The sequence below is a fragment of the Bufo gargarizans genome, chromosome 11, assembly GCF_014858855.1.
Source record: "Bufo gargarizans isolate SCDJY-AF-19 chromosome 11, ASM1485885v1, whole genome shotgun sequence".
NCBI classification, from domain to species: domain Eukaryota; kingdom Metazoa; phylum Chordata; class Amphibia; order Anura; family Bufonidae; genus Bufo; species Bufo gargarizans.
In genome coordinates this window covers 26,149,450-26,163,645 of record NC_058090.1, presented here as the reverse complement: position 1 = coordinate 26,163,645, position 14,196 = coordinate 26,149,450, and the positions used below count along the sequence as shown (strand labels likewise).

The 14,196-nt window shown below is 47.1% G+C and overlaps 1 protein-coding gene across 8 annotated transcripts in view; it reads right to left on the bottom strand.

Annotated features, from left to right (window-relative positions):
• Positions 1–14,196, bottom strand: part of EML5 (EMAP like 5) — a 114,467-nt gene that overhangs the window by 54,866 nt on the left and 45,405 nt on the right. For 6 of the 8 annotated variants that reach the window (XM_044271778.1, XM_044271779.1, XM_044271780.1 and 3 more), the window contains exons 5-10: positions 11,995–12,180; positions 11,491–11,626; positions 9,323–9,524; positions 6,600–6,737; positions 5,486–5,742; positions 5,009–5,221 (exon numbers count right to left, since the gene is read on the bottom strand). In XM_044271778.1, the coding sequence (XP_044127713.1) occupies positions 5,009–5,221; positions 5,486–5,742; positions 6,600–6,737; positions 9,323–9,524; positions 11,491–11,626; positions 11,995–12,180 (1,132 nt within the window). Of the gene's footprint in view, positions 1–5,008; positions 5,222–5,485; positions 5,743–6,599; positions 6,738–8,235; positions 8,278–9,322; positions 9,525–11,490; positions 11,627–11,994; positions 12,181–14,196 lie in introns of those variants that run through there. The other 2 variants (XM_044271783.1, XM_044271784.1) reach the window with 2 other exon arrangements.

The following is a 14,196-nucleotide window of genomic DNA, read 5'->3' as shown; positions in this document are numbered from 1 at the left end:
TATCTTCACAAGTGGTGGAGCATGGAGAGGCACTTCCTCTTTCGAGTTTGGCATTTTTGGATAATTTAGGCAACCTAAGTTGGTTTCGGTACTGTCAGCCCTTTTAGAGATAGATACTACACTATTGAATGTTGTGTTTGGAACCTCTGATTATAGGAGTAAGATCTCCCAATTATACAAATGATTAATTAAGACACTTTTTCTTAATGTTCTTTCACCGGGTCAGAGGGCCTGGGAAAATGATTGTCCGGTAGTCACATCACTCGGGTGGGGAAATATATTCACTCAACTAAAATGAGTTCTGCACAATTCTAAATCACATAATGATTCAATTTAATATTACACATAGACTTTATATCACCACGATTTGGTTTAATAAATGTGGTTTACGAGAATCCTTGAACTGCCCACGGTGTGGATCACAGGGGGCAGACTTTATGCACATCTTCTGGCCGTGTCCAGACTTAAAAACTAGATTTTTGTACTTACCGTAAAATGTTTCTCCCCCGTTCATTGGGGGACACAGGCCTTGACCATGGGTATAGCTGTTGCCGCTAGGAGGCGACACTAAGCACACAAAGTGTAAGCTCCTCCCTCTTCAGCTATATCCCTTCCTGCAGGGACCAAGCTAATCAGTTTAGTGCAAAAGCAGTAGGAGAAGCCAGACATAAGAAAATCACATTATGTGCAAACCCAGAACCACACAGGCCCGAAAAGGCCCATAAACAAAAACTGTGTGGGAGCTGTGTCCCTCAATGAACGGAAGAGAAACAGATTTTACAGAGAGTACAAAAATCTAGTTGTTTTCTCATCCGTCTCATTGGGGGCACAGGCTTTGACCATGGAACGTTCCAGAGCAGTCCCCCTGCCAATCAGAAAACCGCTGTTTGCAAAACTCTACGCCCCAAAGAAGTGTCAGAAGATGCAAAGGTGTGCACCCTGTAAAACTTAGAAAAAGTATGCAAAGACGACCAGGTAGCCGCCTTGCACAACTGAAGGGCTGAAGCCCCGTGATGCATCGCCCAAGAGGCCCTCACTGCCCATGCCGAATGAGCAGTCACCCGGAATGTCGACACCACTTTCGGCAAAAAGGACTGCACATGGCGAAGGACAACCTTAGGGTCCATTCACACGTCCATTCTTTCCTGATCTGTTCGTTTTTTTGCAGATCTGTACCCATTCATTTTCAATGGGTCCTGAAAAAAAATCTGACATTGTGCTGTCCGATTTTTTTCAGGACCCATTGAAAATGAATGGTTCCAGATCTGGTCCAGATCTGTTCCGCAAAAAACGGAACAGATCAGGAAAGAAACAACGGACGTGTGAATGGACCCTTATCCTGATGGAGGATCAGGAAGGGCGACCAACATGACAGAGCCGCGAGTTCCGACACTCTACGGATAGAAGTAATTGCAACAAAAAAGCCACCTTATAAGACAGGAGGCGCAGCGACACCTGCTGCAAAGGATTAAATGGGGAAGATTGGAGAGCGTTGAGCACTAGATTAAGATCCCAAGGATCCAATGGAAAACGGAAAGGGGGCGCAGCATGTGCAGCCCCAAGTCCATGCCCGACTACAGGAAAGCCAAAGGTCGCGGCAAAGAAAAGCGAACAGGAGACAGCTGTCTCCGCTCGCACCAACTAAAGTAGGACTTCCAGGTCCGGTGGTAGATTCTGGAAGAAAATAGCTTCCTGGCACGAATCAGAGTCTGGACCACTGCATCGGAAAAACCCCAAGCCTTCAGTATGGCGGCTTCAACAGTCATGCCGTTAAATGTAGCGACCCTAAATTCGGGTGGAAGATTGGCCCCTGCGACAGCAAGTCCTCCCGAAGAGGAAGATGCCAAGGTTCATCGGCGAGAAGTGTGACTAGGGATGCGTGCCACACCCTGCGTGGCCAATCTGGGGCCACAAGAATGACGGGCAGTCCCTCGGACCTGATCTTCCTGAGAATCCGTGGAATGATCGGAAGAAGTGGGAACATGTAAGGAAACGTGAACCGACTCCATGAGATCACCAGTGCATCGCATGCCAGGGCCCTCGGGTCCCTGGACCGTGCAAAGTCTTCTGACCTTGTTGTTGAACCGTGAGGCCATGAGATCCACATCCGGATGACCCGACCTCTGGCAGATGTCCTGAAAGGCCTGCGGGTGAAGAGCCCACTCGCCGGGATCGAGACGCTCCTGGCTGAGAAAGTCTGCAATCCAATTGTCTACGCCTGGAATGTGAATTGCCGTTTCTCCTACCAGCTTTAAATCAGTGCCGTCTCCTCCATGACTGTCGGGCTCCTGGTGATTGATGTATGCCACCGCTGGACAAACCCTGAGATGGTTGGCCCAGTGTTGCAGAGAGAGCCGAATCCCCCCAACTCCAGAACATTAATTGGAAGGGAGCGCTTCTTGCGTGACCCCTAGACCGAGAGATTTTCTAACACTCTCTCCCCGCTTCCCTCTGTTGTTAACACCCTCCAACGGAGATGGAGAAACAAACTGAGACATCGGAGAGGCCATCCACCATCTGAGGACCCGATTCCCTTGGAACGACGGACCCTTCACCAGGATCTCGTCTAAGTAAGGGATCGCCACGATCCCCCTGGCATGGAGCAGGGCCATGACTGCAGCCAAAACCTTCGTAAAGACCCTGGGAGCCGTTGCCAGGTCGAATGGGAAAACTACAAACTGCTGCAGCAGCGTCCCAGGTATGTTACCCCTAAAAGGAGATTGCTGTCAAGTCCACACGTGGGGAGGAGGGAATACTGGCCAGGGTCCTGGAGGGGGGCACTGAGAGGGGTACTGAGGGGCTTACTAGAGGGAGGGTGGAGGCGAGCACTGCTCCTACTCGCCTGTCCGAAATCCTCTGTCCCCCTGGCTCCAGCTGGATCACCACCTTCGGTTTGCGGCCCCTTGGTGAGGGACACTACACCGGAACAGAGTGGACTTTCGCTGGGGCGGCCATGGTGAGGTTTTTACAGGGACTTCTGGTCCTCCTTTTCTTCTAGAGAGCGGGAACGAGCAGGGGGTTTGGGTGACCCCCTGGTCTCCCGTCTCCTGGGTGGGAGTGCAGGATGTTTTTACCCGGACTGCCTGAAGCTTCCCACTAGAAAAAAAAGAGACAAATTTATTAACTAGCAGACCTACAACGCAGGAAGGTCTGCCTCCTACAGACACTAAGCTAAAACTGATTAGCTTGGTCCCTGCAGGAATGGATATAGCTGAAGAGGGAGGAGCTTACACTTTGTGCGCTTAGTGTCGCCTCCTAGCGGCAACAGCTATACCCATGGTCAAGGCCTGTGTCCCCCTATGAGATGGATGAGAAAGTATATTGGGAATCAATTTGTAATTTTATTACACAAAAACTTAAGATAGTAATCCCAATGACTCCTGAATGTTGTATACTGAATGGCTTTTCTCACCTTAAGTACCGAAAGTTTCTCTTGGTTAAAATTATTTCTTTTAGCCAAATGGCTTTCTCAAAATACCCCAAGGCTCAATGAGTGGATATATCTAGTAAGCAAGGTTAAGAGAGATGAGAATATTTTGTACTCTCAAAGGAACTCTGGAAAAATGGTTTAAGATATGGGGAGATTGGAAATGGTAGGTTTTCTTCCTGCGAGACTTTTTCCTCTTCCCTCATTACTTATTTATTACCTTCTATAAAGAGAATGAGACGCACCGCGGGGGTGGGAGGTTGGGTTTGGTTTATTGGGCTGGGTTTGGGGAGAAAATGATAATTGTAGGCTTTGATTGATTATGTAATGTTTTGTATGCTCTAAATAAATAAATCATTATTTCATACCTCCTGAGGATAAAGACTCAATCAAGACGAAAACACCTCGCCACGTAAATCTGACCGCGTGTCACCGAGTAATTAACTTAAGCTCAAAAATGAATGGCTCATCATGAATATTTGATTGAAACTGGTGACAATAACTTCACGGGACATATATTCATGCAACAGGGAATTATAATATATAACATTATCATTAGATACCGAGGTTATACCAGCTGTACATATATAATCATACATAGGAGATGCCCAGGTTATACCAGCATGTTCTATATCACTATATACAAGAAGATGTATAACTTATACCAGCTGTACATATATAATTATATACAGGAGATGCCCAGGTTATACCAGCATGTTCTATATCACTATATACAAGAAGATGTATAACTTATACCAGCTGTACATATATAATTATATACAGGAGATGCCCAGGTTATACCAGCATGTTCTATATCACTATATACAAGAAGATGTATAACTTATACCAGCTGTACATATATAATTATATACAGGAGATACCCAGGTTATACCAGCATGGTCCATATCACTATATACAGGAAGATGTATAACTTATACAAGCTGTACATATATAATTATTTACAGGAGATGCCCAGGTTATACCAGCATGCTCCATATCACTATATACAGGAAGATGTATAACTTATACCAGCTGTACATATATAATTATATACAGGAGATGCCCAGGTTATACCAGCATGCTCCATATCACTATATACAGGAAGATGTATAACTTATACCAGCTGTACATATATAATTATATACAGGAGATACCCAGGTTATACCTGCATGGTCTATATCACTATATACAAGAAGATGTATAACTTATACCAGCTGTACATATATAATTATATACAGGAGATGCCCAGGTTATACCAGCATGGTCCATATCACTATATACAAGAAGGTGTATAACGTATACCAGCTGTACATATATAATTATATACAGGAGATGCCCAGGTTATACCAGCATGGTCCATATCACTATATACAAGAAGATGTATAACTTATACCAGCTGTACATATATAATTATATACAGGAGATGCCCAGGTTATACCAGCATGGTCCATATTATTATATACAGAAGATGTATAACTTATACCAGTCGTACATACATAATTACATACAGAAGATGCCCAGGTTATACCAGCTGCAATAGATCAGGAACATATAATGATATAATTACACTGGAGGTGTCACCTTTTCTTGGACATGGATACCGGAAAAGCTTCACTATCCCGTAGTCATCGGCCGTCACCAACACTTGCCCAAGATAATTGGCATCTACAGAGTTGATCTCATTGATGTCAGAATATTTGGGACCGATGCCATTCACTTCGGTTCCGGTGACGCACGTCCATCGGGCCCACTGCACGCCCTTCAGCTCCTCCTTGCTGGAGATCTCCTTGCCCCCTGGGAATAAAGCAATCATGAAGTATCAGAGCAGGATCCACGTAGATTTCACTGATCCTGGGAATCTCTTACAAACAGATCTGCTGACATTCCATAGAACATTGCTGGCAGTGACATCATTCTAAAACTGCAAAACTACCACTCTCAGCATGCAGACTCTTAGGGCATGCTGGCAGTTGTAGTTGCTCACGAGTTGGAGAGCACTGCTCTAGAACATTCATTCTGATCAGATATTCTGTCTTTTGCTTGGACAATGGCACTGACCTGGCATTCTGTAGAACATTCTTTTGCCGCTTCCATCATTGGTCTGCATATATTTACTATCGGAGGACCAGTCCATGTGTGTGATGAAGGACACCGATCCTAGACACTCGCCCACTTTCTTGTATCTTTGGACGACCCCATAGATGTCCACGGAACTGTCGTTGGAGCCCACAGCCAAGAAGTTTCCGTCTGGCGAGTACTTCAGCTCATGGATGGCTTCCTTCCTGTCCTTGATGTGCACGACTTCCGTCATGTCCCTAGAGAGAAGTCATGAACCCCACATTATAGAAGACTTCTGGCTTTAAAGGCTATGGACACCTTCTGCATTTTACTGATTTTGGGCTAAAAAAAGTTCAGCCCTTTCTGAGGTACAAGGGTTAAAAATCAGTCTGTTTGCAAGCTGCCGCAGTCTGTTTTATTTGAATCCCATCATCTGACGGCTCATGTGTGGCTATTATATCTTGACCTTATAAATAGTTATTTAAGCCATATTCTTATCTGATAAGAATTGAGCTATACTAAGTGTTTATGAGGTCAGGAGAACAGTGATAAGAGCTATACATGAACTGTCAGCTTGCAAACAGACTGATTTTTAACCCCTGTACCTCAGAAACGTCTCAACATTTTTAATAAAGACCAATTAAAAAAATTGTTTTTTAGCCCCAAATGAATACAATGCAATCATTAAAAATACCTCTGAAGGTGTACATAGTCTTTAAGGCCTCCTTTATACACTAATTATTAAGCATTGTAAAACTGCATGCCAGTGCGCCATCAGCTGCATCCACCCGAGTCTTGGCCGCCAGTTTTGCTGTACCCTTAGGAATCCTAATTATGTTGAGTGTCTATTACAATTTGCCAAGAATCCAAAAACCTGTGAGCCACTTCTCCATGTTCCTGGCAGTACCTTTAGTTGTGTGACCACTTGAGCAGCCCAGAGTAAGGGGCACACTCTGTCTAAAGCTTGTGGAGAAGGGGACCCCCAGCTTAGGTGAGCCCCTTTTCCATGGGTGATGCAGCGACGGGCAGGGAAAGTGGTCTGGCACTGTAATCTATGGGAAGCTGAGACGTCGGGGGTTCAGGGTTGGTTCGGGTACAGGGATTACAGATTCACCTGACACGGAGTACAGTAAAGGATCCATCCTTCATGCCCAGCGCTAGGTGGATGCCATCTGTGCTGACTGCTGCGCAGCGGATTGGTTCCTCCATATTGCAGCGAGCAATGAGCGCATGGTCCACCAGACTCCAGATCCTGCAAGTATAATGCATCAATCAGACAGTGACCCCCAGGAAGAGAAGACCACTTATCAGATATAGTGGGGTAAGGGTCTGGCTATGTCAGGACAGCACAACACTGCAAAAACGGAAAAAGGTCTAAAAGGGTAATGGCTGTGCAAGGAAAATGTATCAAATTACTCAGAAATGTACTAATGTACAATACTATACTTCCACTGTCATATGATGTACACCACACACTGCAAAAGTATACTGTACGCAGTATGCAGTACTCAAACACTACCAAACAGTACCCAAATACTACCATAAGACAGTGCCCAAGTAAAGCCACCATTATTCAGTGCCCAAATAATGCTACCACCATACAGTTCGCAACTACCAACACCATACAATGCCCAAATACCAATACCACCACACACTGCCCAAATACCACTATACAGTACCCAATACCAGCATACAATACTCAAATACCACTACTATAGAGTGCTCAAACACCACCACCATACAGTGCCCAAATAATACCATCATACGGTACCCAAATATCACTGCCATACAGTGCCCAAACACTGCCATACATTGCACAAACACTGCCACCACACAGTGCCCAAATAACACCATACATTACCCATACACTGCTGCTATACAGAGGCCAAATAATACCCCCATAGAGTGCCTAAATTACACCATACAGTACCCAAATACCAACACCATACAGTGCCCAAATAATACCATCATACGGTACCCAAATATCCCTGCCATACAGTGCCCAAACACTGCCACCACACAGTGCCCAAATAACACCATACATTACACTGCTGCTATACAGTGGCCAAATAATACCCCCATAGAGTGCCCAAATAACACCATACAGTACCCAAATACCAACACCATACACTACCCAAATAACGCCACCATACAGTGCCCAAATAATACCATCATACGGTACCCAATAATACCCCCATAGAGTGCCCAAATAACACCACACAGTACCCAAATACCAACACCATACAGTGCCCAAATAACGCCACCATACAGTGCACAAATAATACCATCATACGGTACCTAAATATCACTGCCATACAGTGCCCAAACACTGCCATACATGGCACAAACACTACCACCACACAGTGCCCAAATAACACCATACATTACCCATACACTGGTGCTATACAGTGGCCAAATACCACCACCATACAGTACCCAAATAACCCAACAGAGTGCCTAAATAACACTATACAGTACCCAATCACCATACAATGCCCAAATACCACCACCATACAGTGCCCAAATAATACCCCCATAGAGTGCCCAAATAACACCATACAGTACCCAAATACCAACACCATACAGTGCCCAAACAACGCCACCACCATACAGTGTCCAAATAACGTCACCATACAGTGCCCAAATAACGCCACCACCATACAGTGCCCAAATAACGCCACCACCACCATACATAAAGTAATCTAATGACACTGCTCACAATATAAATTACACACATATACAACTAATACTAAGATCTGTGATGTCACACGCCCTGGACGCCAGACCATCTGCATTCCTTCCTCGGGAGCCGGAGACACAGCCGCACAGGTTGCGATCCCCAAAAGCTGGATCTGTCTTCAATAGGAGGTGGGGGGCTCAGAGTCATTCTACCGCTGGTGAGAACATGAATGGGATCTCATGAGCATCGGGATTATACGGTTACTGGCCCTTTAAAACAAAGCGGTGACTTGTCTATCATGACATACTGGAAGATGAGGTGACTCACGGCTGTGGCGGGGGCCATGGGACGGCGATCATTACTTATTTTAATGTTATGCGGTCCGCTGAAAGATTTTGACAGGATAATTGAAAAGGCTTTTACGGGAAATGGGAGTCGGGATCATCTCATGGTGGATCAGAGCCAAGTCGCTAATGATCCGGAGAGCGGGCCAGAATTCATTACACAGAAAGGATTGAGATGGGGAGGAAACAGCGTCATGACTCAGCAGAGCCACATAATATACAGGGGGCGTCACTTACTATAAACAGCTACTGGTATCTGCTCCAGGGAAAGCTGGGTGATGACGTCAGCCATACTGGTGGTCACCCTGCTCTCCTAGATTTGACACCACTGATGCATCCCCTCTTATCACTGCCATTCAGGAGCATAGGAAAGCTGAGTGACAACTCTTTTGGGAGCCGTCTTGGACATTACCTAGATTTACCAGATCCCTGAATACCAAATTTGGGTAGAAATCCATTGATATAGCCATATATGCCATTCACGACTATGGGAAAGCTGGGTGATAACTCCTCAGGGATCTCTAATGAGTAGCTGAATCCAAAGCTTGGGTGAAAAGACGATCGCTTGTTAGTGGGTTATAGACAGACCAGGGCATGGAAAAGCTGGGTGACAACCCCAGCTTTTCCAAATACAGCAGAGTTCCTTTACTCTGGTACCTGGTAATGCAGAAAGCATCCGCCTCCCCCAATCTTGCATACAGGAGGGCAGAGATCTTTACAAACCACCAAAAATGACATATTTCATATTTGGTGGGCATTCCCCTTTAAATGAGCCCTGACGAGCCATTCACACGACAGGGACAGGCTGCAGACCTCACTGATCGGTCGTCGCTCCCGGTAATCGCCAGCGGTTTAGTTGGGTGGACGGCCAGGGCCCAGAGCTCGCCCTCACAGTGTCCCTGCATTATCAGGAAAGGTTTGTTCCGCTCGTGCACCACAATCTCGAAGATCTCGCTGTCCTGCGTCCCCACCAGTATGTGGTCTCCCCTCCAGCACACACTCCGCACGGATAAACCTGGAAGCAAAAGGGCGAAAACTTATGTGTGGAAATACAGGTCATTCATTGTGATTGGACACCACAAAGCTGCAGTTTTTGTCAATCAGAATTCCTGCTGTTGGTTCTTGATATTGTGACCCCTAGGTGGCGCTGATCTCTGGGGATTATTAAAGGGCATCTGTCAGCAGTTTTGTACCTATGACACTGTCTGACCTGTTACATGTGCGCTTGGCAGCTGAAGGCATCTGTGTTGGTCCCATGTTCATATGTGCCCGCATTGCTGAGAAAAATGATGTTTTAATATATGCAAATGAGCCTCTGGGAGCAACGGGGGCGTTACCATTACACCTAGAGGCTCTGCTCTCTCTGCATCTGCCGCGCCCTCTGCACTGTGATTGATAGGACCAGGTGTAATAAAGTTTTCACTGTCTCGTCCTGTCAATCAAAGTGAAGAGATGGAAAGGGGGCGGCAGTTGCAGAGAGAGCAGAGCCTCTAGGTGTAATGGTAACGCCCCCGTTGCTCCCAGAGGCTCATTTGCATATATTAAAACATCATTTTTCTCAGCAATGCGGGCACATATGAACATGGGACCAACACAGATGCCTTCAGCTGCCAAGTGCACATGTAACAGGTCAGCCAGTGTCATAGGGACAAAACTGCTGACAGATGTCCTTTAATAATCCAAAGAGAACAGCGCCACCTAGTGGTCACAAGATCAAGCACCAACAGCAGGAATTCTGATTGACATAAAGCCTACAACATTTTTTCGGTGGTACAGGTGCACATTACCTTACCCTTGTGTGTCATGTACTGGCAGCCATATTGATTTCCACCCAGCTTTCCCAGAATCCTGAATGTCAGTTTTTCAGTTACGCAGCACCATTTTCTTTATCTGCTACTTTGCACTTGTCGCCCACTAAAGCTGAATATCAGTCCTAGCGAGCCCTTTATCACCCAGCTTTCCCACACATCTGAATGGCAATTGTACCTAGTAGCTATGCACCCCCCACTTCAACCTCCTGTCTAGTGATGCAACCATGGCTCGGTTTAGGAGGAGCGTAGGAAAGCTTGGTGGAAAACTGGTGTGCTTGGCAATGTCACGGCAGCCATACTGATCGTCACCCTGTCCTGACGGATCTGGGTGTCATACATTGACACATCAGGGATTTATCAGTACTGGGAATTTGGTGATTTAAGAGGGAAATGCACAGGACATAGCGGGACGAAAAATGGCGCCATTATAAAATAACGTTGATGAACGTCCCTAAGCAGCAGCACAGCTGCAGGGAGGATGTCCTCCACCAGGGGGCACTGTGTGTCATCACACACCCTGGGCTACTGCCATCTGTAGCACAATATGAAATTGGGTCAGAGGAGAGATATGATTTGATTCTCAGTCTCAGACGGGTAATTTTCCTTCATTTGCAGGAACTGCGGCGACATCTCAATTCTCGTTGCGAGGAACAGATTGTGCTGAGAGCGGATCAGGCTCAGTATGCGGGTGGGGGTGGGGGCTATGTCCCAATGCCATGGCACCGTATTGATGATCGGTTCCCGCTGCGTCACCAACTCTCTATCTATTAAAACAGATTATTTTTAGCTCTCAGATATTCGTGACAAGTTAGGGATTCCAGGGTGACAACCAATATGGCCGTCACCACGCCTCTGGCGTCCGGACAGATTAATTATGCAGCAATATGATGTTGTATCACGTGCCATCCAGTCGTGGGTCTGGTAAAGATGCAATGGCCGCCACTACAGCCTCGCACAGGAAATGTCGCCAATCTTTCCCACAGTCCTACACATAAAATCTGTCTCGTTATGTCGCACTTAGTGGGTGGAGGATGAATCCCTACACAACAAAGCAGATTTCATAATCAGGACTCTGGGAAAGTTAGGTGACAAGTGTCTGATTGACATTTTACAATATGACACCTCTACTACTGTCCCTTTAAGAGTGTACGTCGGCGGCCATCGCCGTACCTTTATATCCTTGGTCTGTTTCCCTGAGATCGATAACAGTAATAGGTTTAAAGTTTAAATCCCACAGGCGCACACAGCCGTCTCGTCCGCCGGTGGCAAATCCCTCCTCGCAGGCGTTCATGCTGAAGATCCCTGCCTGGTAGAGAAGGGGTTAAAAGATTAGTGGCAGAGATCCGGTCTGGATGGAGGAGCCGGGTTTCCCTTGTGGGATCAGAGCTCAGCATTGATGGTGACTGCCTGTGCCCAGTCCCGCTCACACAGCTGAGAATTTGTTACAATGTATCAGTCCTCTGTGAGCAGAATGGAGCAATGGCGGAAACCTCCCCCCTGTCCCAGAATCTTATCTACACTGTAACAAACCCATAAGCTGCGTTTCCATTCAGCAAGCTGAAGTCTATTTGAAACTCGGATACTCGTCAGAAAGTGATCTCTGGACTTTACGTGGCACTACAAATCTCAGCCTACCCTGTGTGTGGATCAGTCCATGAAAATAGTGGTGCTCACCGTGTGCGCCCCCTGGATTGTCCGAGCGAGGTTCATGCCCTTCCATACGTATATGTCTCCATTCAGCGCTCCGGAATAGGTCACCTCGTCCCTCGCACACGCCAGGCACAGTATGGTCTGTAGGTCACCCGTCTTCCCAAAAACACCGCGCTTTGGGGTCAGTGAATTCCCACATAGGGTCCAAAACTGAAGAAGGAAAAAAAAAAAAAAGGAAACAATCTGCTCAGGAGATGACACAGAAAAACCAAAGTCAACAGAAATTAGTGACCATGGTGGACCCCTGAGGAGCCGGTGTAGAGGATAGGAGTGGTAGTAGCCCTGATGAAGTGTTGTGTCACGGTGTACTCCCTTAGGCCATTGTTCCCTGGGGATCAGTGCAGTGGAAAGGTGGTTTGAAGAATCAGGCCAGAAGTAAACGTATAAAGGGTGTCTCGTTACTTGCAAAATATAATTTGTGGGGCGCAGGTTCGGTCACCAGGTGATGAGGTATGGTGGCTGGTTAGGTGGCAATTAAATGACACTTTTGGATATAGATATCAATGATGTGATACAGGCTTGGTGTTTGACTGGTCTGGATGAGGTCTAGGTGAAGGGTGTCTGAGCTGTAGTCCCTCACCTACAGCAGCGTCTGTAAAGCTGCAATGTTGCTGATCACTCTGCTGTCCAGGCACACTGAAGCTTTTTTGGAAGCAGTGTTCTCGATTCTGATACTCTTCCTGGAGTGAAGTGCTCACAGGAGAACTGGTCATGGCCGCTTGGAGTAGGAGCACTGGCATGTGCTTCCTATCTCCTCTCTGTCTGCACTCAAACTTCCCCCTCCTAGCAAAACGTAGGACCAGCCCACTCCTACCAATAGGGGGGGGGGCAGGGCCGGATTAACGTAGGGGCTGATGGAGCTGCAGCTCCAGGCCCCTACCATAAAATAGGCCCATCCGTGCCAGGCAAAAGGCCGTCGGGAGCGGCCTTTTGCCGATTTGTACACAGCGCATCGCATCCGCATGGTGCAGGAGGGAAAATCGCGGGCGCACTGAGTTCATATCGTCATTACAGGAACAGCACCAGCTGCTCTCACGTCCTGCCACTGCCACCGGATATACGTCACAGCCGGAGGCAGGACGTCAGAACAGCTGGTGCGGTTCCTATAAATAATGCCCGCCAGATATGAACTCAGTAGTGTGCCCGCGATTATTCCTCCTGCACCACAGTTTCGACCAGGCCAGCACAGGACGGCGACGGCCCACAGGCGCTGGGTCACAGGGTCACAGGCAGCCCACACACCACACGGAGAGCCGGAGACAGCAGGCAGCAGCAGGAGCTTCTGGAGGCAGGCTGCAGCAGGTATGAGATGCCCTGCCTTCCAACTAGATGAGTGTATCAGGGCAATCATAGTGCTGTTATGATTTATGGACACAGCTCTCAGCAGGCTCAGAAACAGCCTGTGGACTGTGACAGCCTGTGGACTGTGACTCTCAAGAAGCACAGCCAGATAGATGGCTGGCTAAGCATGCTGAGAGCTGTGTCCATAAATCATAACAGCACTATGAAAATTACTGACTGGCTAAAGGGCTACTTTCACACTAGCGTTCGGTTCAGAGCGGATCCGTTCTGAACGGATCCGTTCATATAATGCAAATGGTGGCTCCGTTCAGAACGGATCCGTCTGCATTATATTGTCAAAAAAATGTCTGTGAAAGTAGCCTGAACGGATTTGTCCAGACTTTTACATTGAAAGTCAATGGGGGACGGATCCGTTTGAAGATTGAGCCATATTGTGTCATCTTCAAACGGATCCGTCCCCATTGACTTACATTGTAAGTCTGGACGGATCCGCTTGCCTCCGCACGGCCAGGCGGACACCTGAACGCTGCAAGCAGCGTTCAGGTGTCTGCCTGCTGAGCGGAGGACAAACAGTGCCAGACTGATGCATTCTGAGCGGATCCGCGTCCACTCAGACTGCATCAGGGCTGGACGGAAGCGTTCGGGTCCGCTTGTGAGCCCCTTCAAACGGAGCTCACAAGCGGACACCCGAACGCTAGTGTGAAAGTAGCCTAAGTCAATGGGGACGGATCCGTTTGAAGATGACACAATATGGCTCAATCCTCAAACAGATCCGTCCCCCATTGACTTTCAATGTAAAAGTCTGGACGGATCCGTTCAGGCTAATTTCACAGACATTTTTTTTGACAATATAATGCAGATGGA